General features: G+C 50.6%; 1 protein-coding gene and 1 long non-coding RNA gene across 2 annotated transcripts; both read left to right on the forward strand.

The window, feature by feature from the left end:
• The first annotated feature begins 3,812 nt into the window (after nt 1-3,812).
• On the forward strand, nt 3,813-8,584 carry LOC141025861 (uncharacterized). The gene is made up of 4 exons (XM_073501792.1): nt 3,813-4,223; nt 4,552-6,036; nt 7,349-7,844; nt 7,947-8,584. Exons 1-4 carry the CDS (start codon nt 3,813-3,815, stop codon nt 8,582-8,584), a joined length of 3,030 nt encoding a protein of 1,009 aa, XP_073357893.1.
• A 4,313-nt stretch (nt 8,585-12,897) lies between these two features.
• LOC120966215 (uncharacterized) lies at nt 12,898-23,760 on the forward strand. Its single transcript, XR_006665097.1, has 2 exons — nt 12,898-14,399; nt 23,446-23,760. It is a non-coding gene; the product is annotated as an uncharacterized lncRNA (long non-coding RNA).
• Nucleotides 23,761-24,161: the final 401 nt, after the last annotated feature.

Genomic DNA, 24,161 nt, shown 5'->3' on the forward strand with positions numbered 1-24,161 from the left:
TTGTTCATATATATATGTATTGACCCCCTTCTTCAAATTAGATGTTTCGGAAGCGGGATGAACTCCTAGCAGAAGATCGTATGCGAGGAATTCAAGAGGAATTGGCGGCATTCTTCCTTGACCACGTGATCGCTGAAAACGGAGAATACTATGTGGACCCTGTGTTCCTACAATTTAATTAGGAGATTGTATTGTAAGAGATGATTATTGTATATATGTAGCCGGTAGTGTCGGATAGATATACGAGAACTTGTTGTTAGACCAATATCTCGGAGAAGGAGAGGTGGTCGATATCACTTCTCTCTGTATGCATATGTTCATGACGATCTTCTGTTTCCTTCATTTGATTACTAGCTAGCGTGTCTACTCCTCTCCATACGTATATAGTACGTAGCGTCGACCAAGCACGGAGATTAGAGATGACACTTCTCTCTATTAATTAGCTAGCTAACACAATATATGAAACACCTAAATTAACCCCCCAAAACCCCTAAACCACCCCCTTTAAAAAAACAAAAACCTCAGCTCCTGCCAGCTGCTGACGCGTGGATGCCTATTGGTCCCGGTTGGTGGGACAAACCGGAACAAAAGGCCCTGCCTATTTGTCCCGGTTGGTGCCACCAACCGGGACCAAAGGCCCCCTGCCTGGGCTGGCAGGAGCTGCCACGTGGACGACCTTCTGTCCCGGTTCGTGTAAGAACTGGGACTAAAGGGGGAGGCATTAGTAACGACCCTTTAGTCCCGGTTCGAGAACCGGGACAAAAGGCCCTTACAAACCGGGGTAAAAGCCCCTTTTCCTACTAGTGTGTTAGTGGCCTTGTATAGCTGCAAACTGTAATTTTGATAGTGGCCTTGTATACAAGTGTAGTACTTAAGAAACAGACTGTTTGCATGTGTATGATTTTTCTTAATTAGATCATATGTTGGCACTAGTAGAAAAATGGCCTTTAGTCCCAGAACCGGGACTAAAGGCCCTCCACGTGGCCGCTGTCTGGAGGTCCACCTTTAGTCCCGGTTGGTAACACGAACCGGTACTAAAGTAATTTTATGAAAATTATTTTGAATTTTTTTATTTTCAAATTTCTGAATTATTTTAACGTTTAATCTCTAATCATCCCCCATCACTGCTCAATTTAACCTCTAATCTCTAATCACCCCTCATCATTCCAAATCATCTAACTTCCCGAACAGTCACCCATCCTCTCACTACTCCAGCTTGAGCACGCTTAACTTCCGGGTTCTATTCTCCCTCGTTTCCAAGTCTGCACTTGTTGTTTTCCTGACAATAGTAAGATGTCAATCCTATTAACCCTCAGGAATTTAGCTTGAGCATGAAGTCACACATTTCACTGTTTGAGTTTGAAACTATTGTTCTACAAAACAATAATTATTTAGTTACACTAATATTTCTTGAATAAGTAGTTTGACCATAGTTTGACCAGATTTGACCAAAATTCAAAAAAACTGAAATAATTATTTCGTAACACTAATATTTCTTGAATAATTAGTTTGACCATTGTTTGACCACAGTTTGACCACAATTTGACCAGATTTGACCAAAATTAAAAAACTAAAATAATTATTTAGTAACACTAATATTCTTGAATAATTATTTAGTAACACTAATACTTCTTGAATAAGTAGTTTGACCATAGTTTGACCAGATTTAACAAAAATTCAAAAAAAACCTGAAATTTGAGCATAATTTTTTTTCCTTTTAGAATTTGAGGATTCTAAAAATTTGCAAACAGGCCGTAGGCTGTCAAAATCGGATGCGGATTTTCGTGCTGAACATTTTGATATATTATACGTTTTTTCTGACATCGTATGCAAAAGTTATAGCCGTTTTACATTTTCCCTACACTTTTTGCAAAACATGTCCAAATTTAAGTTTTTAAATTTTCCTAACTAGTACATGTAGTAACATAACTACATCTGGAAGGATTTTAATTTTTGAAGTTTTTATCATTTTCTTTTGCTTTTTACAAAACTGAAAAGGCGATCCGGGGGGGGGGGGGTAGAGTTTGAAAACGGGACCTTTAGTACCGGTTCGTGCCACGAACCGGTACTAATGCCTCAAACCCCATTAGTACCGGTTGGTGGCTCGAACCGGGACTAAAGGTCTAACCTTTAGTACCGGTTGGTGCCACGAACCGGTACTAATGGGCATCGCACCCTTTAGTCCCGGTTCGTGGCACCAACCGGGACTAAAGGTCCCATTTGAACCAGGACTAATGCCTGTACGGTGCCCTAGCCGCTCGAACCGGGACTAATGCTCACATTAGTTCCGGTTCGTAATGCAACCGGGATTAATGTGCTTTTCTGGCCGAACCAAAGCCCTGTTTTCTACGTACTAGTGTGGATATATCTGTGTTCGTTGACCGGCAGAAGCTGGGAGCCTATTCAAGTGATGAGTCAACTGCCCAAGGCCATTTTGGTGAAGATTAAGAGAGGGGAGAATAGGGTTGCACTTGGACATGATATTGCCAAGTTCTATTTATGTATCAAATTACTCCTTTTCTTGACATACTATTCGGATGAGCGAGAGCCACACACAAACTAGATGCTCAGTGGGTCATTCGCGTTGTGCGCGGTCCATGCTGCAAATATTTGGATATGCTTCGACATTCAGAATGCACGCGAATGCTATCCTATTCCGGACTCTGGAGTCCAGCTATAAATGTTCAAACGTCCCATACGGTGAATTACCACTGCTAATAGTTTAGCACACACAAGACTGCTTATGGCTTAGCTTATAGCCTACAGGTGATGGAAGATCCATCTTCACTTTTATTTAGCTATATATGAGATTTTGGAGAAAAGCAAATCTAGGCCAACAGTGTTACATACGTTGCGAGCTGCACCAGGTGTTCGCAGCGGTAACAGCCATCACAGGCTTATATATTAGTTGTGTGCTTACATCGCAGGCTACTGAATTTTAGTACAACCGGACTGAATTTGTCAGCTAAGCCCTCGACACTGCTTTCATGGATACTTTCGCCGAGGATTTCATGAACGTAAAAGTTCTAGGCAAACGAAAGCTACCCGGTTGGGATCAACATTTCTGTATTGGCCGGAGCGGCCAGAGGAAATTTTAGCTGCTGGTGCATTCGAATTGAGTATATACCAACCAACAATAGACTACAAACATCCATGTTCTGCTGCTCTAGTTTCTTTTATCTGTATTAGTGTCTAATTGTCATGCAAATCACAGACAAGCCTCTCTTTTTCCAAATTCTTTTTTATGAACTTCCAAATAAGCGGATGGCAAAAGTTATGTATGAAGGAACATATTTCATTGTGAAAATGTTGTGGTATTGACAAGAAACAATAGCGTTTAGTTACAACAAGGTTGCAGATTGAGGAAAATGGAAACAATACTAGGTCAACTACAGCATATGTCAGCGTCCCTACCCCTGACATGCCGGCCCCACGTACCATCAGCAACGGACCAGGTGAGGGCCGGCCTCGTCGACAGGCCAAGGCCAACGCAAGAGTGACTGGGCCAGAGTGGGTCCAATAGGCCCAGCCAAACTACTACTTATCAGCACCCGCACCAACAGGGAGATCCATCCAGAGGATCAAGGCGAACCCGGCGGCTACCTACTCCCTCTGTCTCCAAACCCTAGTTCTTCCTTCGCCATTTGTGTATCGAATCAAGCTTGTATCCCAGATAATTGTTACCGCTTAATAGATCCACAAGCAGTCCCTATCATCTGGTACCAGAGACCACTCACCTCCCTTCCGTCTCCACACTGGCCCAATTCATCGAAACACGGCGCATCCGTCAGGCCCGATCCGAGCTCACAGCCATGGATCCATCGATCCAGGCCTTCCTCGACCGGCTGGACGCGACACTGGTCGCTCACTCCACATCAATCGCAACGATCCAAGCCCAGACGACCAAGATCGACGATCTGGTCGCCTGGCGGCCGGATCTGGAGAAACGCATCGCAGAGCTTGGCGCGGCGGTCACGGCGCTCCAACGGGAGCGCCCCTCGTCGACCTCAGCTCCTACGGTGGTGCTCCCAACGGAGAAACTTCACTCTCCACACCTGGCGACTCTCGGTGCCCCCATCGGGCCCGAGCCAGGCGCGGGCGGAGTGATCCACGGGTCCCATGACCACGGCGTCTTCGACATCACACGGGGGTTGCCGGCGGCGTCGTTTCGCACGCCGCCGCCACTCCCGGCCAACGGTCAGTCTGATCCCATCCCTCCAACGGCACCGCTTTCTCCATTTGCACACGCAAGCCAGCTCCTGACAGGGTTGGGGCAAGCTCATCCTTCCATCATGTTTCCACAATTCTCTGGGGAGAACCCGAATTTGTGGAAAACGTTATGTGAGCAATACTTTCAGATGTTCGGTATACACCGCAAGTTTTGGACCTATGACAGCCCTCAACTTCTCTGGATCCGCATCGATTTGGCTCCAATCGATCCAGAAAAAACTCTCTAATTATGACTGGGATTCGTTTGCCGCATTACTTTGCACGCGCTTCGGCCGTGATAGGCATCAAATGTGGATTAGGCAATTTTATACTGTACGACAGGATTCTACAGTAGCAGATTACATAGAGAAATTTGAATTGATTATCAATCATCTGAGTTCATATTCTGACACCATTCATCCGTTTTACTTTTTGACACGCTTCGTCGAGGGCCTGCGACCGGACATCCGAGCGGTGGTGTTGGTCCAGCGCCCACCCGATTTGGACACGGCCTGCGCGCTGGCTCTCCTCCAAGAAGAGGTGGCGGATGGTGGTCGTGCTGAACCACTCCGTCAGCATCTGCCACGACCTCCCGAGGCACAGATCCGCGCCAATGGACCGTTGCCACTCCCGCCACCCCCAACGCGTCCCAACGCGACGGCACCAGGGGCGACCGATCGGCGGGGCACCGAAGCAGCAAGAGTGGACACCACCAAGCTCAAGACGCTGCGAGACTACAGGCGTGCTCGTGGCCTCTGTTTCAAGTGCGGCGAGCAGTGGGGGCACGATCATGTGTGTCCCACCTCTGTTCAACTACACGTTGTCGAGGAATTACTTGAGCTCTTTGGCATAGACAGTGTGACAGAGACGACAGAACAGCTTGAAGAAACAGTGATGGCTATTTCACGCTCAGCGATATCTGGAGGAGTTTCAGCTAAAGCATTCCAGCTGCAGGCATGGATTCAGGGGCGCGAAGCGCTGATGTTGGTGGATTCAGGGAGTTCGACATCTTTTGTCAACACCGATCTGGCCAAGTTTCTGGAAGGAGTTGCACCTTTGAGCAAAACTTACAGAGTACGGGTAGCTGATGGCGGTGAATTGAAATGCTCAGCCATCATCCCGCAGTGCAGTTGGTATACACAAGGACATGAGTTCACCACAGATTTGAAGGTACTATCCTTGGGTGTGTATGACGCGATATTGGGGATGGACTGGCTAGAGGAGCACATTCCCATGACAGTTGACTGGAAAGCCAAATCCATTGCAATGCCGTCAGCACAAGGAGTGATCTCGCTCCTGGGCCACGAAGCGGAGTCAACTGATTGTTTGCTCATCAATAGTCTGCAATTACAAGGATTGTGCAAAAACAATGCAGTGGCTTACATGGTGCAGCTACACACAGTGGAACTGGACGGTGAGCAAAGCACAAACAACCCAGAAGCTCTCCAACAAGTCATTGCTGAATTTCCTGATCTCTTTGAGGAGCCAACAGAATTGCCCCCACGGCGTGAGTGTGATCACCACATTCCTCTTATACCGGGCGCGCAGCCGTTCAACGTACGTCCGTATCGTCACAAGCCGGAGCACAAGGACGAGATCGAGCGTCAAGTGGCAGAGCTGTTGCGTACCGGAGTGATACAAAGAAGCAACAGTCCTTTCGCTTCACCGGTAATTCTGGTCAAAAAGAAGGACGGGACTTGGAGGCTCTGCGTCGACTATCGTCACCTGAATGCCATCACGTGCATTACAAAGTTTCCCATACCAGTCATTGAAGAACTGTTAGACGAGCTGCATGGTGCCTGTTGGTTCTCCAAACTAGATCTGCGGGTAGGTTACCACCAAATCAGGCTCGCTGAGGGGGAGGAGTACAAGATAGCATTCCACACACACTCGGGCCATTATGAATTCCGCGTGGTCTATTTCAGGGCTGGCAGGTGGACCGGGGACATTCAACGGTGCGGTCACCAATACCTTGCACCCCCTTCTACGCCACTGCGTGCTGCTATTCTTCGACGACATTTTGGTCTTCAGCCGTACTCTATGCGACCATATCAAGCACCTGCGGCAAGTCCTCGAACTACTCCGCAGAGATCAGTGGAAGGTTAAATTCAGCAAGTGTGCCTTCGGCCAACACAAAGTGGCATATCTGGGACATGTAGTCAGCGCGGAGGGCGTAGCTACGGATCCAACCAAGATTAAAGCAGTCTCTGAATGGAAGACACCAACCACTGTCAAGGAGGTGCGCAGCTTTCTGGGACTGGCTGGCTACTACAGACGCTTTGTGCGCAACTTTGGTGTCATTGCGCGCCCACTGTTCAATCTCCTCAAAAAGGGGGTACCGTTTGTGTGGACTCAGCACACAGAAACGGCGTTTCAACTCCTCAAAACTCAGCTCACAACAGCTCCGGTCCTCGCATTGCCAGACTTTACCAAACCATTCTGTGTAGAAACGGACGCCGGCAACAGAGGGATAGGAGCGGTGCTACAACAAGGAGGGCACCCGATCGCTTTCATGAGCAAAGCATTGGCCCCGCGCTATCAAGGATTATCCACGTATGAGAAAGAATACTTGGCAGTGATAGTGGCTGTGGATCAATGGCGCCCGTACCTGCAACATGGAGAATTCACCATCCCGACTGATCAAAAAAGCTTGATTCACTTGGAGGAACAGCGGCTCTCGACACCCTGGCAACAAAAAGCTTTCACAAAGTTGCTTGGCCTCCAATACTCCATCAGATACAAAAAAGGGATAGATAACAACGCCGCAGATCCCCTCTCAAGAGCGGAACCAACAGAGATGTTAGCGGCTGTCACCTCCTGCCAGCCAACATGGCTGGATGATGTTGTGGCCAGCTATAACTCTCATCCCCAAGCACAGAAGCTCCTGGAATAGCTTGCCATCCGGGCCGACCCAAAGGACCGTTTCTCTCTTACTCAAGGGATTCTTCGTTTCCGTGGTCGAATTTGGCTGGGTGGCTCAAATGCATTGCAACAGCGCATCATCAGCGCCTTCCATAACAGTCCTATGGGAGGTCACTCTGGGATCCCAGCCACTTACCGCCGTATCAGACGCCTGTTTGCATGGCCGAAGATGAAGACACACATTCACCAATACATTCGCTGCTGCACAATTTGCCAGCAAGCAAAACCAGACCGTGCTGCTTCCCCGGGACTTCTTCAGCCACTTCCCATTCCCACAGCTCCTTGGGAGATGATATCCATGGATTTCATCGACGGGCTCCCGCAATCAGCTCAGTTCAACTGTCTCCTGGTGATTGTGGACAAGCGCACCAAGTTCGCGCACTTCCTCCCATTGGCGCATCCCTACACTGCATCCAAAGTGGCCCTCCTCTACATGAACCAGATTTACAAGCTGCATGGGTTACCGGGTGCAATTGTCTCGGATCGTGATCCGGTCTTCACCAGCCACTTCTGGCAAGAGCTTTTCAAGCACGCTGGTTCCGAGCTTCGTCTCAGTACAGCCAATCACCCACAAACGGATGGGCAAACGGAGCGTGTCAATCAGTGTCTGGAAACATATCTGCGGTGTTTCACGCAAGCTTGCCCGAAGCGCTGGAGCTACTGGATACCTATGGCACAATTCTGGTACAACTCATCTCACCACTCAGCTATCGGTATGTCCCCATTCAAAGCTTTGTTTGGTCACGAACCATGCTAGTGGGGCGTCACAGCCTCGGAGGACTGTTCAGTGCAATCGTTGCAGTCTTGGTTGGAAGAAAGAACTGTCATTCAGAACATCCTCCAACAGCATTTGAATCGGGCACGTCAATGCATGAAGGCGCTAGCTGACAAGAAGCGATCTTGGAAGCAATTTGAGGTGGGGGACGAAGTTTATCTCAAACTGCAACCATACATCCAAGCTTCAGTCGCACCACAGGCGAATCACAAACTCTCCTTCAAGTTTTTTGGGCCTTTTCCCATCATCGCCAAGATAAATGACGTTGCTTACAAGCTGCAGCTGCCTCCTGGAGCAACGGTGCACCCGGTCATCCACGTTTCTTTGCTGCGTCGAGCACTTCTCCCAGGCATGGAGGCGTCGACGCACCTGCCGGTGGAACAGGACGCGAAGGCTGTACCAGTGGCGATCCTTCAAACACGTTGGCGCAAGACGGCGGGCGCAATGATCGAGCAAGTCCAGGTGCAGTGGTCACCTGAATCCACGCTGGGCACCACCTGGGAGGACAAGGCCGCGCTCTTCGACAAGTTCCCTCAAGCAGAGGCTTGGGGTCAAGCCTCAACACAAGCTGGGGGGATGTCAGCATCCCTACCCCTGACATGCCGGCCCCACGTACCATCAGCAACGGACCAGGTGAGGGCCGGCCTCGTCGACAGGCCAAGGCCAACGCAAGAGTGACTGGGCCAGAGTGGGTCCAATAGGCCCAGCCAAACTACTACTTATCAGCACCCGCACCAGTAGGGAGATCCATCCAGAGGATCAGGGCGAACCCGGCGGCTACCTACTCCCTCTGTCTCCGAACCCTAGTTCTTCCTTCGCCATTTGTGTATCGAATCAAGCTTGTATCCCAGATAATTGTTACCACTTAATAAATCCACAAGCAGTCCCTATCAGCATATGAGCAGTTCAACCTCTTACAAGAAATCCTTCCACGGATTGAGGAAAATGGAAAGGACAAATGGACTACCAATGGAGTAGCTAACAAGTACTCATCTATGAGTATGTATAATAGATTGATGGGGGAGGAGGAAGGGCATCCCTTTTTCAAGATGATTTGGTCTAGCTCCAGCAGGCTCAAGCACAAATATTTTCTTATGGTTGGTTGCACACTGCAGAATCAATGCTAGGTCTTTGCTTCAAACAAAGGGCATGCACCAGATGACACATCCTGTCCAAACTGTAACCAGGGTGCTGAAGAAACCCCAATGCACTTGTTCTGGGAAAGAGGTACTATGTTTGCAAGATTTATCTCTTCAAAGATAGAGGTGATAGCCTCCCGCCTGGTGATGCAAAAAGAGTGGAGCCACTAGGCAAAGATGCATATATCCTTGACAAGTTGAATATCTAGAGAAAATGTAGTTTGCATGCTTCATGGCTGCAAAACATGATAATATGTCGCCGACTGTTGCTGGAAAAATTAGAATAAAGTGAACAGTGCAGATTTTTATGTCTCTTTTTGTAGAATTATTACATGTAAGGTTGATTTCATATATAGGAGAGGATAGTACTCCAATTTTCTCCTTCACTCAAAGAACGTATACTTTCTTCTCTTGACAGATTATTCACACACAAACTAGATGCTCGGCGTATGGATCATTCGCATTGCGTACAACCAACACCACAAATTTATGAATTTTCTTCTGTTTTATGTTGAAGTCCCCCACGGTGAACGACCACTCTCCACGTAGTTCAGCATGCACACAAGACCGCTTATAGCTAGCTTAAAGGGCGATGGAAGATCCACCTTTACTTTTATTGAGTTATTGTGAGATATTGGAGAAAATCAAATCCAAGCTTACGGTGTTATATAGTTTGCTCTCATCCATGCACACTGCAGCATTCGCATGAGGAAGATGGAAGCTGCGGGTAGGCATCGACATGTCCATGATGGTGTTGTCGGGACTGGCCAGAGGAGAGTGGTAGTTCATCGTGGGGGAGTGCGACTCTTCTGTATGGACTAGTGGCTGGGGCGCACCTCTTGAGGCGTTACTGTGCACACTAATCAAGCTGCCATAGTTGTTAGCGAGTTAATAGTGCAGATAAGCAATAGTGGTTAAAAATATAACAGAATTCTACTGATAGCAAATTAATAGTGATTCTAGAGCATGTCGGTGCAACATGAAATGTGTCAATATTTCCTTGCTATTTAGATCAAAAGAACAAACAAACGAGTTTTACAAACATTTTAATTATCTAGCTAAACGAAGACCCAAACACCATTTTGATCACACTACATACATCATCGAGCAAAGAAACTTAATTATGATTGCAAAACATGAAAACACCATGCATGAGGTTATTTTGCCAAAGTTGGCGAACATGGTAGCTGATCATCTGAAATGCCATAATCAGAATTATCAAAGCACAAGTTTCTTCTTTGACATTTATCCATTGAATTTTCATGCTTTGCTCAAATCTTCTTTTCAAGTCAATCTCTCTTTCAGGTTTCTTCTAAGCTTCATCAACCTACCACTTTGTTAGAATAAAGAAGCATAGTAAGATTACAAGATCATTTCTCAGTAGTTTATTTAAATGGAACTTGTCGATGAGAAATGGTCGTCAACCAGATGACAGTGCTGAGATTCTATCAAGCATGTCTTTTCTACTTATTTTCAGCATCCTGTCCAGGTTCCTCTTATTTGAATTGGTGATGCAGTGGCGTCGGTCGAACATCGCATGTAGCTGCTGGGATCACGAAAAAATGGTGGCGACAATACACAAGTGACTTCGATGATGGTGCTATGTGCACTCAGTCTTCAGCTCCGGGGTGAAAGCCTAGGTCTGGTTCCCTGGCAATGGCGACGTTTTTTTTACGTCGTTACCTTCTTGAAGGCATTGTTTGGATATGCTCCGACTGATTTTTCAGGTTGAAAATCTAGATTCTGGGTCGATGCTTGGATCCGGTGGTGGAGACTGCGTCAACGTCACTCCGTTCTTGAAGCCGTTGCTGTTGAAGGACCTCGTCGTTCATGTGGAGTCATTAGATGATTGGTGCAGATATAGTTATTGCTATAGTTTGTCGATCGCGTATCTGATCACTTTGGAATTCTTTTTCCTCGCCTACACATAGCGTTGGTCTTATATGACTTTGTCAATTGTTGGTGTTTTTCTTTTTGTGTGTGTTGGTGTTGGCTATGTGCATCCTATCTATGCAGAGGACGGGTGTGTGCTCAGGTGATTATATCCTTTTGATGCTTCATTTTGTGCCAATAAAATTCACCCTTTGTCGAAACTAGGAAAACGTAATAGTATTTCTTTCTCTTGAAAACATATCATTCAGATGAGGGAGTCGCACGCAAACTAGATGCTCGGATCATTGATGAGTCTCGCACGCAAAACTAGATTGCGTACAGATCACACCACGGATATATGAATTTGCTTCGGTTTTACTAGTAGAATGCATGCATCTTGCATGTACGTTGTACGCACAGATGCTATCCTAGTCCAGAGTCCAGCTATAAATACGAAGACGTCCCCCACGATGAACTACCACTTCCTCGTACTTCAGCACAAACACACAAGGCTTGCAGCTAGCTTACATGGTGATGGAGGATCCAACTTCACTTCTATTTAGTTATTTGTGTGAGATTTTTTGGAGAAAACCAAATCTAGCTTACACTATTATATAGGTTGCTCATCCATGCACCTATAGCGGGCATTTGCGGTAGCGATACCGTCATCAAAAGGGTTAATGTTGAGTTATGCCGAAAATCACAGACAACTGAATTTTAGTACAATCCGAAGGACTTTGCCAACTGCAGCCAGCACTCTGTCTTGGCAAACCTAATAGCAGGACTGTCAATGGGGATGTGCTACACGTCCGCGGACAAAGATCCGCCGCCTCACGAGCTATCCGATTCGATGATGTGAGTTGTTGTGTCATTTTTCTTCTTTATTTTTTCTGCACAAAACTCTTGTTGCAAAAAATCTGCTTTTCTTTAATTTCATGCAACATGACCCTTGTTGTAAACCTTCACTTCTCTAATCTCCGGCAACAAGAGTCATGTTGCAAAAAAATTGTCTTCTCTAATTTTCCGCAACAAGACTCATGTTGCAAAACTTTTTCTCCTCTAATTTTCTGATTACAAAAACTCTAACAACATCTTCAGCCACGTCTAATTTTCTGCAACAAGAGCCACATTAAAAAAATTGCAAACAACATCTCCGACCGCGTTGAAAGATGATGTTGTAGCAGCACCACCGTTGTTGTTGTCGCCGTTTGCAACTCGTTGTTTCAGAAACTCGCCTAAGCAGCAACACCGCTTTGTCCCTGGCCACACATGTCGTCTCTTCTCTTCCTTCGCCGCATCGCCATGGCAACAGGGCACTACTTGCAAGACGGGAGACGTCGGTGGTCGTCTGCAGCACCCCGACGACGGACCTTGTAGCGGTCAGTGCCACCTTGCAGCACCCAACGGTCGCTCCAACCTTGGAGCACCCGGTGGTTCAGCCTGCATCTCAAAGAGATCCGCTGCACAGTGGAAGTAGTAGGTCGTCTCGCTTGAGGTAGGTGGTGGTGCTACTTGCAGTGCAGTGGTAGGTGGCGGCGGCTTGCACCAGCCGGTTTCTGCAGTCGTGGTGGCTTGTACTAGTGTCCCGTGAAATCAAGACAGGAGAAATATGGGATGAGGATGAGATGTTCGATCTGGAGAAAACGGGGAACCAAAGGTGATTCTGGATAAGGGCCCACGAGACGCGTGGCAGCCAGCGAAGGCAGGGGACGCTAATGTGCCATCCACCGGCTGAGACTGGCCATAGTGGGAGTAACTTTAGCAGTAACTTAGACTCCAACTCAGCATATTTGCATACATGGCAATGATTTAAGGAAAACGTTAAAAATCATCCGACTGATTGTTCTGTCTCTTAAGCCTCCTTCGACGCTTGCCACGCGTCCATGTAGGCTGGTGCTCGCTCACCGCTTTATTGCTTCCTCTCCCTTATCTCTTCTCCACAGGCCCGAGCCACTCATTCCTTATCGATGTTTTCTTCTTCCATTAGCACACTACATCACACACCAGCGGCCATCGCCCGTCGCCTTAGACCGGTGCCGCAACCGCCACCGCCTCGCGTTGCTGCAGCCCGAGTTCTACACTACCTTTACACCGCCGCTGCAAACCACCGTCGTTCTGCACCGCCGCTGCAAACCACCGTCGCCGTCTTGCAAGCACATGGATCCAGATGCTGCGAGGGGCGGTGACCACCGGGGGCGCTAGGGGGCACGGCCGCGTATGCGCGAGCGCAGGCTTGGCTACTAAGCCGTCGATGTAGCATGGGCGGTGATTCGCTCAGCATCTCTGTTGCAGAAGCACGCCGACGCTGCATACCCGAGCCACCAGCGAACTACTGCGGCTGCACAGCAGTGTTGTGGGGCAACGAACGCCACTGCAAAATACGACGTCGAGCACCATTGCAGCGGAAGGGACATCGACGCTGCACTGGCCGGCGATGTTGTGCCACACGACGGAGCGTGGTAAGGCTGCAGTGGCTGGCGTTGTTGTGCCACACGATGGACACTCATCGGCGGCCGCGGGTGCTGCAATGTAGCGCTCGTCGGCGGCTCATTGCTCCGTCGGGGCTGTAATGAAGCGTTGCCGGAGTTGCAGTGAAGCGCCGCAGGGTCGTTGAATCTCCATCGGGACTGCAATGAAGCGTTGCCGTAATTGCAGTGAAGGGCTGCAGGGTCGTTGAATCTTCATCGGGGTTGCAATGGAGCGCCGCGGCGGGTCATTGAAGCTCCGCCGGGGCTGCAATGAAACTTTGCCGGAGCTGCAGTGAAGCGCCACGGGGTCATTGAATCTCCGCCGGGCGCCGTCAGTGCTTCGCTCCGAGCGCTGCTGCCATGGAAGCTGTTGCGCTGAAGCTTTTTGCCGTGCTGGCTCTGGTGCTGTGAGGTAGCCGACGCAGCAGAGAAGGAAGACGAGGTAGTTGGTGCTTCTGTGCGTGATCGACGGGAGAACAGAGAGAGACGACGGCTCTGTTTGTTGCGATCGAACGGCCAGTTTCCATCAGATCGGACGGTTGTTTAGGCGGATGATTTCGCGGTTGATTTGTAGCAACGCCCATGATTTAACGAGGACAGAGTGTATAGCAGTAACATAGCTGGTTACGTAACTTCGCGCTTCATACAACAAATTTTTAATGCAAACCGATCCGCTTCGGCGTCCCCATCGCGAAGAAAAAGAAAAAAAAAACAGCTTTCCCTACCGCTCCATCCTCTCCTTCCCTGCCGCCTCCATCCTCTCCCTCGCTGCCGCCTCCATCTCCCTCGCCACGCTCTCCGTCTCGCCGGCCGGCGGCGCGAAGCCACCCGAATCGTGGCCAAGTCTGGTGCCCGTAGGGAGGCGGCGCCAGTTCGGTCATTGGCGACTTCGCCGCCGCAGCAGCACGTCCCCGGCGCCCCGGCAAGCTCGTGCGCCAGCCACTGGCCACAACAACTTTTCTACCCCGACGCTCTGACGAGCTCGTCCGCCAGCCCGTCGACACCATCGTACCTGTAACCCCCCCCCCCCCCCCCCCCCCCCCCCCCACCTCTCATGGAATCCTCTACTGCAAACCCTACATGGTATAAATTTCTGCTTTTAATTCAATCTTCGCCAATTGCAATTTCTTTAGCTCGAATTTGCATCATTAGGTAATTTCTGTGTTCAGCGTCTAGAATACTTGATTCAGCGTGTGTAGGTCTTCAGGGAATTTCTGTACTGCCAAGTCTTTACTCACATCTGTGTCTGAATTTCTAAGTCTGAATCAGCGTGTGTAGGTGTAGCCTGAATTACCAAAATAGTGAGCTTCACTTGACGTCTTTTTGCTTTTGCTTGCTTCATTGAGCAAGTGATATATCACATCAAGACACTAGTTAGGACATGCTTTTTGAACAAAGGATTGATTGTGCTTCATATAGCACAAACAGTAGGATTATCATATGGATCACAAAGTTAATTTCATATTGATACATGCCACATATGGATCACAAAGTTAGATCCCACAAAACAATAAATGAAAACCTTCAAGTTACTACCTCTATGTTACTACCCACTATGGAGGTAGTAACATAGAGTACTAACATATGCATGTTACTACTCTATGTTACTATCCACTCAAGGTTTACGAGTCGACGAGTTGACGAGTCGTTCCGAGGTAGAGACTCATAGACTAATCGAGACTAGTCTAGACTAGTGCTAGACTAGTCGACATGGTACTGTAGTACTCAGCTACTAATACCTAGTGGTAGTATGTAGTATATACTAACAGTACAGTATGCAATAAAACCAGCCACTGTCTAAATAATTGGGCTATGCAGTGTTCTGGGCCCAAGTGGGTATGCCATAGGACCAGCCACTGTCTAAATACTAGCCCAGCACCACGCAGCACCCCCAGCTGGCCCATTTGGGCCCAAATGGCCAGCCTACTTAGCCCCCAGCCACTGGAACCCTAGCTCCCGACCACTCCAATCGCCGCCGCCAGCGCCATCACGCATGGGAGCACGCGCGCACGCGACCCGTGCCTCCTCCCGCCTTCTACCGGTCCCTGCCGCTGCCGCCGGCGAGCCCGCCGACCACCGCCATGCCTCCTCCTTTCCTCTCCTCTCTCTCTCTTCCTTCTCTCTCGTCTCAAGGCCGCGCGCCCCTATGGGTCACGGCCATGGTCGCTGCCTGAGCACGAGCTCCGGCCGGCCGCCGCACCTGGCTGCGCCATCCGCCGTCCCGGCGGTGGGTGGCGGCGGCGGTGGCAGGGCAGTGGGTGCTGGCGGCGCCTCGTCCCAGCTGAGGCAGCTCTCTTTTTTGAGTCGCTCGACTCGTATGTGTCGACTAGTCCATCCACAGCTCGACTCCTATTTGTAGTCTACACGAGAAAATGAGTCGACATCCACTTTGCGACTCGTAGACTAGTCGAGCGACTAGTCTAGACTAGTCGAGCGACTAGTCTAGACTAGTCGTTTGACTCATAATCGCTGTATCCACCGTGGCTAGTCTGAAGGGAAGCTTTTCCCATTGCCAATACATGTATGCGGAGTTATATATTTTTTGCAGCACAAGCATAGAAGGCAACATGCCTCAGGTTCCAGCTGGCCGTGTCCGTGTGGCACACCATCACCGCCTCCACGCCGGTGTTGTTCAAAATATTCATGAGGCAGTAGAACACGGCGTGTGGCTCCCTGCATCGTCGACCTCTCCTTGCCGTCGACGTGGACCTTAGGTGCCTGGTCCCGAGACTGGAGGGCACAAAGTCGAGGAAACTACAGCTTGTTTTTCTTAGCGACAGTGTTACAATAATTTAGTTACAGGTAAACAACAAAAGATTGATAATGCTTTACCTTGCTCTTACCTTGCTGAAATCTCAAGAAACGCATATTGCTACTGAAACTCAAACGGATACTACAACACGAACAATTTAGGTAAACTAAAAAAATTAAATGAGGAATATTCCAAATTAAACCTGTAATCATGACACCAGCGGTCACTACTCGCTAGTCGACTAGTCAAGGATAACAGGAGCGTCGGAAGTCCGACGATAGGAATTACATACAAGTGTAGTGTTCCTCATTGTGTACGTCCTAATAATGCAAAAGCTAGTGCTGAACTTGTATGCTTTGTATTAATTTGATATGAAGTTATGAGTCAATAAAGGCATATTTTATTTAAAAAACAGAATTGAACAATAAGTGACGTCGTGAGGAACTCTTTGTTTCTGCAGCCCTGTTGTTCCTATGATCTCCGGTCCTACTAATTGGGCACCTCCTCTTCAATTTTATCTCAGTGAGGGGGGTGATTCTGAAAATGTGCGAGCTGTTAGGTGTTCGGGAGGACGTCTGCGCGGGCGACTGCGCGCCCGCATCGGTGCGGGCGCCGGCCTCGGCTACGCCGGCGGGCTGGTCCGTGGTCCGTCGTGGCGCGTGCTTCCCCCAGGTGAGCGGCGTGGAGGGCCGCGACGGCGCAACACCGGCGGGGGGTGGCGCTCGCTCCAACCGCTTTTGGGCGCTGGCGGCGGAGGATTCGGATGTCGAGGACGTGGATGTGGATTCGGAGTCGGAGCGGGGCCTGCATGCGGTGCCAGACGGGCCGTCGATCGGAGATTTCGTGGCCTTTGCGGCGTCAGAGAGAGAGGCGGGCTCGGGGCGCGGGCGGCGCTTTGCGCCGGGCGGCCGCGGCTCCAGGGCCATGGCCTCGCGCATCTGGCAGCCGACGACGTTGGCCCGTTCGGGCTTGGGGGTTGGAGCTCCGTCGGGGGCGGCGCAACTCAGGTCCAAGACGGCGGCGTGCTTGCTGGAGGGCCGGCCGGAGATGTCCAGGGAGGACTGGTCGTGCCTGCCGGCGCCCCCTGCGGCGGCGGCGGTGGCGCCGTCCGTTCGGGAGGAGATGCGCACCGCTCCGAGCCCTAGGGTTGGGACGGATGGGCCGGCAGTGGGTGACAGACCTGGGCCGACTTCGGGTGCGGGGCTGGCTGCGGGTGTTGGGCCTGGGCTGGTTGGCCTGTCGGGTTCCGGCTCTGGTTTGCCTGTGGGGCGGGGTCAGGAGATGGCCATGGACTCGCGGTCACACGCGCCTCCGCGGCCCAAAGTGTCTCGGCCCGACCCACGGCCAACCACCGGCTATAAATGGATGCGGAGGGGTTGCCTGGATCCCCATTTAGGGTTTCCAGCCACCACTAGTGAGGTGCGGCGCCTCGCTCATTCCGCCCGCACTCTCAAGATATGCCCCCTCCTCCCCCCTCCTCCATTCCTTCACGAGGTGGTGATGGGCGACCGGCGCGCCGACAAGCGGCCGATGGAGATCCCAGATCCGGAGGCGGAGAGGCGCAGGGAACGCGAGCTGCGCGACAACGCGAAGCGCGTGATGCGCGAGCGCTCTGGTGGGCGCGAGGTCAGAGAAGAGCGCGGTGGATCTCGCGACCAAGGCGGGCGCGAGGGGGGCTGGGGTCCTCCTCCCCCGTGGTGGATCCAACAGCAAGAGCGCAAGAAGAAGAAGGTCCTCCAGCGGCGGCGCGAGCTTGAGAGGAAGCAAGAGGCTCATCCAAACTGTGGTGGGGGCCACGGGGATCTGATGGCCAAGAAGCCGCGTGCGCCCGTAGATCCACTGGCGGTGGCGCTACCCACAGCGTCCAAGGGCACGGCGGAGGAGCCCATCCCGGTGGAGGAGGTATCGGAAGTCGAGTGTTTCTAGTGCGGGCGCCTTTGTCACTACCAATCCAAATGCAAGTTCTTGCCCCTCTGTGTTCTCTGCAAGGAAGAAGGGCATGCGTCCGCACACTGCCCGACGAGGGGCCGGCAATTGCATCTTCAAATCATGGGAAGTGCCATCTCTAGGGAGGGTTTCTTCTGCCTCGTGTTTGAAGACGACGACGAGTCTGAGGCCCCCATTGATGCTCGTATCAAGAACGCGGCCATCCTCTGTGCGGAGCCGGGAAAGCTTAATCTCTGTATCCTTAAACAAGAGCTGAAGCACATGGTGACGGGCGATTGGGATTGGCAGGTCACTCAAGTGGGAGATGACGATTTCGTGGTGGTCTTTCCTTTTGCAGATCTGTTACACATGGCAAAATCGAGCGGGAAGTTGTTTCTGTCTATCAACGACATCACTGCGTGTGTGTGCGACATGCTTCACGAGGAGATCCAGCCTATGGTGATGCCTGAGACATGGGTTAGGCTCCATGGCATCCCAAAGAAACATAGGCGTGAAGACCGCATCAAGTAGGGGTTCTGGATGCTGGGCCGGCCGATTGTGGTCGATGAGTTATCGCTGATCATGTTGGGACCTGTTCGAATGAAGCTCGCTTGCAAAGCCCCGGAGAAGCTTAATGGAGTTATCGAGGTGTGGTTCAATCATGAGGGCTATCAGATCAAGGTTGAGCATGAGACCCTTCCCAAAAGGGGTGGAGAGCGGTCTGTGCACGGCTCTGGCCCTTCCCATCCTCCCCCAAGGACGCTGATCTGTCAAAGGAAGCACGGTCTCAGGGCAACTCCAAGCAAGGCAGGGCTGAACCAGGCAATGACCAGCAAGGGGGCGAGGGCGCTCCTAGTGCTGCGGCGAACCAGGACTCCAAGATGCTCGACATGGGGGAGGAACAAGACGATAGCATTCAGGACACCTCCATTGACACGGAAACTTGGGACAAGCTGGGAGCGCTGTCGGCTGATGCTGGGGCTATTGGGGTGGCGACTCAGGACACCGCGGTGAGTGTGCCTCCGCTCGCTCGCTCTCTGGAGCTGACCTTCAATGAATACGGGTCCAACTTCTCTGCCCCGATCCAGGAGGTGGCGGCACACCTTGGCGCGGGTGGGGGCCCCGCTGCTGCTCCTCTCCCTGCCTCATCCTCTCTAGTGGCCGTGGGGGCGGACTCTGGCTGCATGGTGAACGAGGGGGCCGACATGACGCCTGCTCCGCGACATGGTTCCAACAGCGCTGGTCGGCAACCTAAGAAAACGGCGGGGAGGAAGCCGGCTAACAAACAGGCGATGATCGTGGCGGCGGTGATTGCGTCGGACCTTGGTGGAGAGTTGGGGGCAGCGTTGTGGGCGACTGGAACGAGCAGCAAGGCCAGGCGCTCCAAGGCGACCCCGGTGGTGCAGAGAGCTCCCAGCGTTCGGGCCAAGGCCAAGCTGGGCGACCTATCATCCATGGAGAGCGCCAAGCTCCGCATCGCCGATAAGAACATGGACTCCTCAGGTAATCCCTTGCCCTCTTTCCGTATTCTAAATGCTTTCTCGGACGATCACCTGGCGAGCATTTTAGATGATTGTGGAGTGGCGATTAGCGGTTCTCAGAACAATATTATACCACTCGTGCGAGCTAGGGAAGAGGCGCAAGCAGCGCTGGCTGCTGCTGCTGTTCGCTGCGCTGACAGCAACTCGTTAGCCATCGTACCAGTAGAGGCTGGTGACGAGGGCATGCCCGATGAAGCGACACAAGCTAGGGAAGCTGGTGTCCTTCCTTCAAATGGCCGTGAAACGACATGTACTCTCAGGGTGTGCGCCTACGAAATAGGATTATATAAATGAGGTACATGTTCTGGAATATCCGTGGTTGTGGCCACGGTGGCCGTCGTACTCAGCTTAACGAGTACATGGACAAAGAACGTATCGATGTGGTTGTGCTGCAGGAGACGATCAAAACTGATTTTACATTCAGAGAACTTCTCGCGTACGACCCCCTTCAACGATTTGATTGGCATTGGGTTCCCTCCGTGGGGCATTCTCGTGGCATTTTGATGGGTTGTAATAGGGATGTATGTGATGTATTGCAATGGGATGTTGGTGTTTTCTTTTTGTCTGCAACTATTAAACATCGTGTATCTGGTTTGTCGTGGGTTGTCATGTGTGTTTATGGGCCAGCGGATCACTCCACATCGCCAGCGTTCCTTCTTGAACTGACAAACCTGGTTGGGGCCAAAAGGGCAAACAACCTCCCTGTGGTTGTTGGTGGTGATTTTAACTTGATACGCTCAGGGGCGGACAAGAATAATGCTAATATCGATTGGACTAGGGTGTCCTTATTCAATAATGCCATTGCGGCAGCAGCATTGGATGAAGTGGCGCGGACCGGGGCCAGATATACCTGGACTAACAAACAAACTCAACCGGTGCGTAGCGTGTTGGATAGGGTATTTTTTTACGCCCGAATGGGAGGTCCTGTTTCCCATGTGTTCTCTCGTGGCGGAGACGCGCATTGGATCAGACCATGTGCCGCTGATATTTCCTTAGGGGAGGATCTCATCCGGCGTAGCCCTAGATTCTACTTCAAAACGGATTGGTTCGAAGCGGAGGGTTTCGCCCAGATGGTGGTAGATCGATGGGGAGCGATCTGTACCCAATTGGGGCCCCAACGTGGGCCAGCGGAGCGCTGGAACGCAGCAGCAGGCAAGCTCCGTGCTTTCCTGCGCGGGTGGGGCGCTAACCACAATAGCGAATCCAAGAAGGCTTGCGCGCGTATTGTAGAGACAATTGCACTGTTAGATGCGGAAGCAGATCGCCGTCCCTTTTTGGAGGACGATTGGGCCCATAGGTACGCCTTGGAAAACCAAGTCACGGCGATTTTGCATGCGAAGGAGTACTGGCGACGCAGGGGCGGAGTCAAATGGGTCACGAAAGGAGACGCAAACACCGGATATTTCCACGCCTATGCGAACGGGAGGAAAAGGAAGTGCTTCATTGTGGGTCTTCAATCCGAGCACGGGCTCCTGTTGACGCAGGAACAAATTGTGGCTCATATTTATGAGTTTTTTATAGGCCTTTTGGGGACGGCCGTCGAAAAACCGCTCTGCTTGCGCGATGATCTGTGGGATCCCGCGGAGCTTGTCTCTTCGGAGGAGAACGATAGGCTTGCTCTTGCTTTTCTGCCCGAGGAAATAGATCAGTCTCTTGACGACATGAAAACGAGCACGGCGCCCGGGCCGGACGGGTGGCCTGTCGAGTTCTTCAAGAGATTCTGGCCTTGCCTTAAGCACCTGTTCTACGATATCGTCAACGGCCTTGCTTTAGGCACGGTTGACCTTTCTCGCCTGAACTATGGAGCCATTAGCCTTATTCCTAAGGTGAAAGGGGCGGATAACATTAAGCTTTTTAGACCCATCACCCTGATTAACGTTCCTTTCAAAATTTGTGTGAAAGCTTATGCCTCCCGTTTGGCTCCGGCCGCTCAACGTATCATTAGTTCTAGTCAGACAGGTTTTCTCAAACGACGAAACGTACTTGAGGGACCAATCGCGTTACAAGAAATAGTTCACGAGTTAAAACGCACCAACGCACAGGGAGTGCTTCTTAAATTAGACTTCGAGAAAGCCTATGATCGCGTGAACTGGGAGTTTGTGCGAGAGGTCTTCCTCAAAAAGGGTTTTGAGGCAGATTTCGTGCATCGCATCATGCACCTCATGTGTAGTGGGCACACGGCGGTCACTGTCAATGGCACAATGGGTAAGTTTTTCCGTAACAAACGTGGTCTCCGTCAGGGAGACCCAAGCTCGCCTCTCATTTTTAACTTTGTCGCGGATGCCCTAGCGGCCATGATTAATAAAGCGAGGGTAGCGGGACACAGTAAAGGGCTTGTAGCCCACCTTATTCCTGGTGGGGTTACGCATCTGCAATACGCAGATGATACGATGCTCTTGTTCGAGCTCGACGACCACAACATAGCTACCATCAAGTTACTACTGCTCGCTTTTGAGATTTTATCGGGGCTTAAGATCAACTTTCTGAAGAGCGAAGTGATCACCATTGGGGTGGATGATCTAGAAAGTGCTCGGATCGCCAATCTACTCAATTGCAAGCTAGGGAGCTTCCCGATTAAGTACCTGGGCCTCTCGATCTCGACCAAGAAACTAACCATAGCGGAATGGGAGCCGCTGTATGGGAAAGTTGCTAACCGAGTGAGCCCTTGGAGGGGCAGGTTTATGTCCTCGGCGGCGAGGCTTATTCTCACCAACTCGAGCTTATCCTCCCTTCCTATTTTCACAATGGGAATGTTCCTACTTGCGGATGGGGTTCACGCTAGATTCGATACTCCGCGCTCTCGGTTCTTTTGGGAAGGAGCTGGGACCAAGCGCAAGTACCACTTAGTGAAATAGGCAGCGGTTTGTAGGCCAAAAAAATTCGGCGGCTTGGGTGTTATGAATTCTAAACTCATGAACGTGGCCCTGCTTACTAAGTGGTGGTGGCGTCTTACCCAAAACGAGTCGGGACTCTGGGTAGACATCCTCCGGGCTAAATATTTTCCGGATGGGAATTTGTTCAAGGCTAAAAGCAATGGTTCGGCCTTTTGGAATGGGGTCCAAGCGGTACGACCGGCTTTTGCAGTGGGTGCGCAGTTCTGTGTCAACGATGGCAAGTCCACGCGCTTCTGGCTCGATCATTGGTGGGGTCAGGAACGGTTGTGGCAATCTCATCCAAAATTGTACCAACTCGCAACGGACACCAACATTATGGTGGCCGATGCTTTGCGAGTCCAACCGTCTACCATCTCCTTTATTAGGACGCTAGAGACAACGGAGGCCGCCAGCTGCTCATTGGCGGCTGACTTGGAAGGACTGATGCGTAGTAGTGGGGCGGATACGATTACGTGGAAGTTGACCTCCTCCAAGAAATTTACGGTCAAGTCCCTGTACGACAAGCTCTCCGAGGGCACTACGCTTGATATAGCTAGGGGGCTATGGAAGGCCGGTATTCCTCTCAAAATCAAGATTTTCTTGTGGCAAATGTTTCGCAACCGCTTACCAACTTCTGATAATGTGGCCAAATGCAATGGGCCGGCGACGGAACATGCACCACTTGCAGTTTAGAGGAAAACGCAAACCACGTGTTCTTTGGCTGTGTGCTCGCTAGATTTGCGTAGAGTGCGGTTAGAGATGCTTTCAAACAAAATTGGAATCCACAGTCTAGCCACGATGCTCTTTCTATCTTAACGACGCAAAGAGGGGCCAATGCAAGGATCGTTTCGAGATGCGTTGGGGCGCTGCTTTGGTCCCTTTGGACGGTTCGGAACAAAATTACGATAAAGCACAAGTTCCCGGCCCACCCTGCTGACATCATCTTCAAATGTCACATTTTCCTTCAGGTATGGGCGCCGCTGGGGAAGAAGCGTGACGTGGAATGCATGAACGAGACTATGGAGCTGATCAAGACGACCATGGTGAAGGCACGACAAGGGACGACTGCTTGATCATGAGACCCCTACTTTTAGCTATCTATCTACTTGATGCTCCGCTTTTGTGCTCTTGAACTTCTGGCTGTTGCCTGCTTAGCTTTATTCTGAGCCTTGGGTTCGATGACTGTTTTATTCGGTTTGTAAGACTTAAGTATGTGTGGATCCTGCCTGGTGGCTTTATTAATTTAAAGCCGGACGCTCCTAGCGTCTATGTTCCAAGAAAAATTTATCTCAGTACTACAGGAATTGTTGTATGTGATGACTGATGACATTGGTAAGGTCCTTCGTCTTGGGATTTTATCTCAGTCTTATTCAGCGTGAAGGAGGCAGAGCTCCACGCTTGCTCGGCTTTATGTTGGCATTCCGTAAAAAAACCATATTACAGGTATCAAGGTAGAAACTAATGGCCACTAAAGTTAATGTTGCAAACTACTTCCTCCTTCCATCTATATAGGACATGACTTTTGAATCTCTCGTACCAAGGCATGTGCGTAGAAGGAGGAGCAGATTTTGGGAGTAGTATTTGACCAACCAAATCACAGGCAAACCAGATTTTGGGTCCCGTGTAAATCTTGCACGCGGCCTCTTTTAAATGCCTAGCCGCTGGACTCCCTCACTTAATCCCC

Source organism: Aegilops tauschii, chromosome 6 (genome assembly GCF_002575655.3).
Source record: "Aegilops tauschii subsp. strangulata cultivar AL8/78 chromosome 6, Aet v6.0, whole genome shotgun sequence".
Taxonomy (NCBI): Eukaryota; Viridiplantae; Streptophyta; class Magnoliopsida; order Poales; family Poaceae; genus Aegilops; species Aegilops tauschii.

Bases quoted from the DNA above. Each gene is read 5' to 3' on its own strand.
- LOC141025861 (XM_073501792.1), top strand. From the start codon at position 3,813: ATGGATCCATCGATCCAGGCCTTCCTCGACCGGCTGGACGCGACACTG. The intron at 4,224-4,551 runs GCACCGCTTTCT...ACTGTACGACAG, and splicing joins CTGATCCCATCCCTCCAACG to GATTCTACAGTAGCAGATTA. The intron at 6,037-7,348 runs GTAGGTTACCAC...ACAATTTGCCAG, and splicing joins TCTCCAAACTAGATCTGCGG to CAAGCAAAACCAGACCGTGC.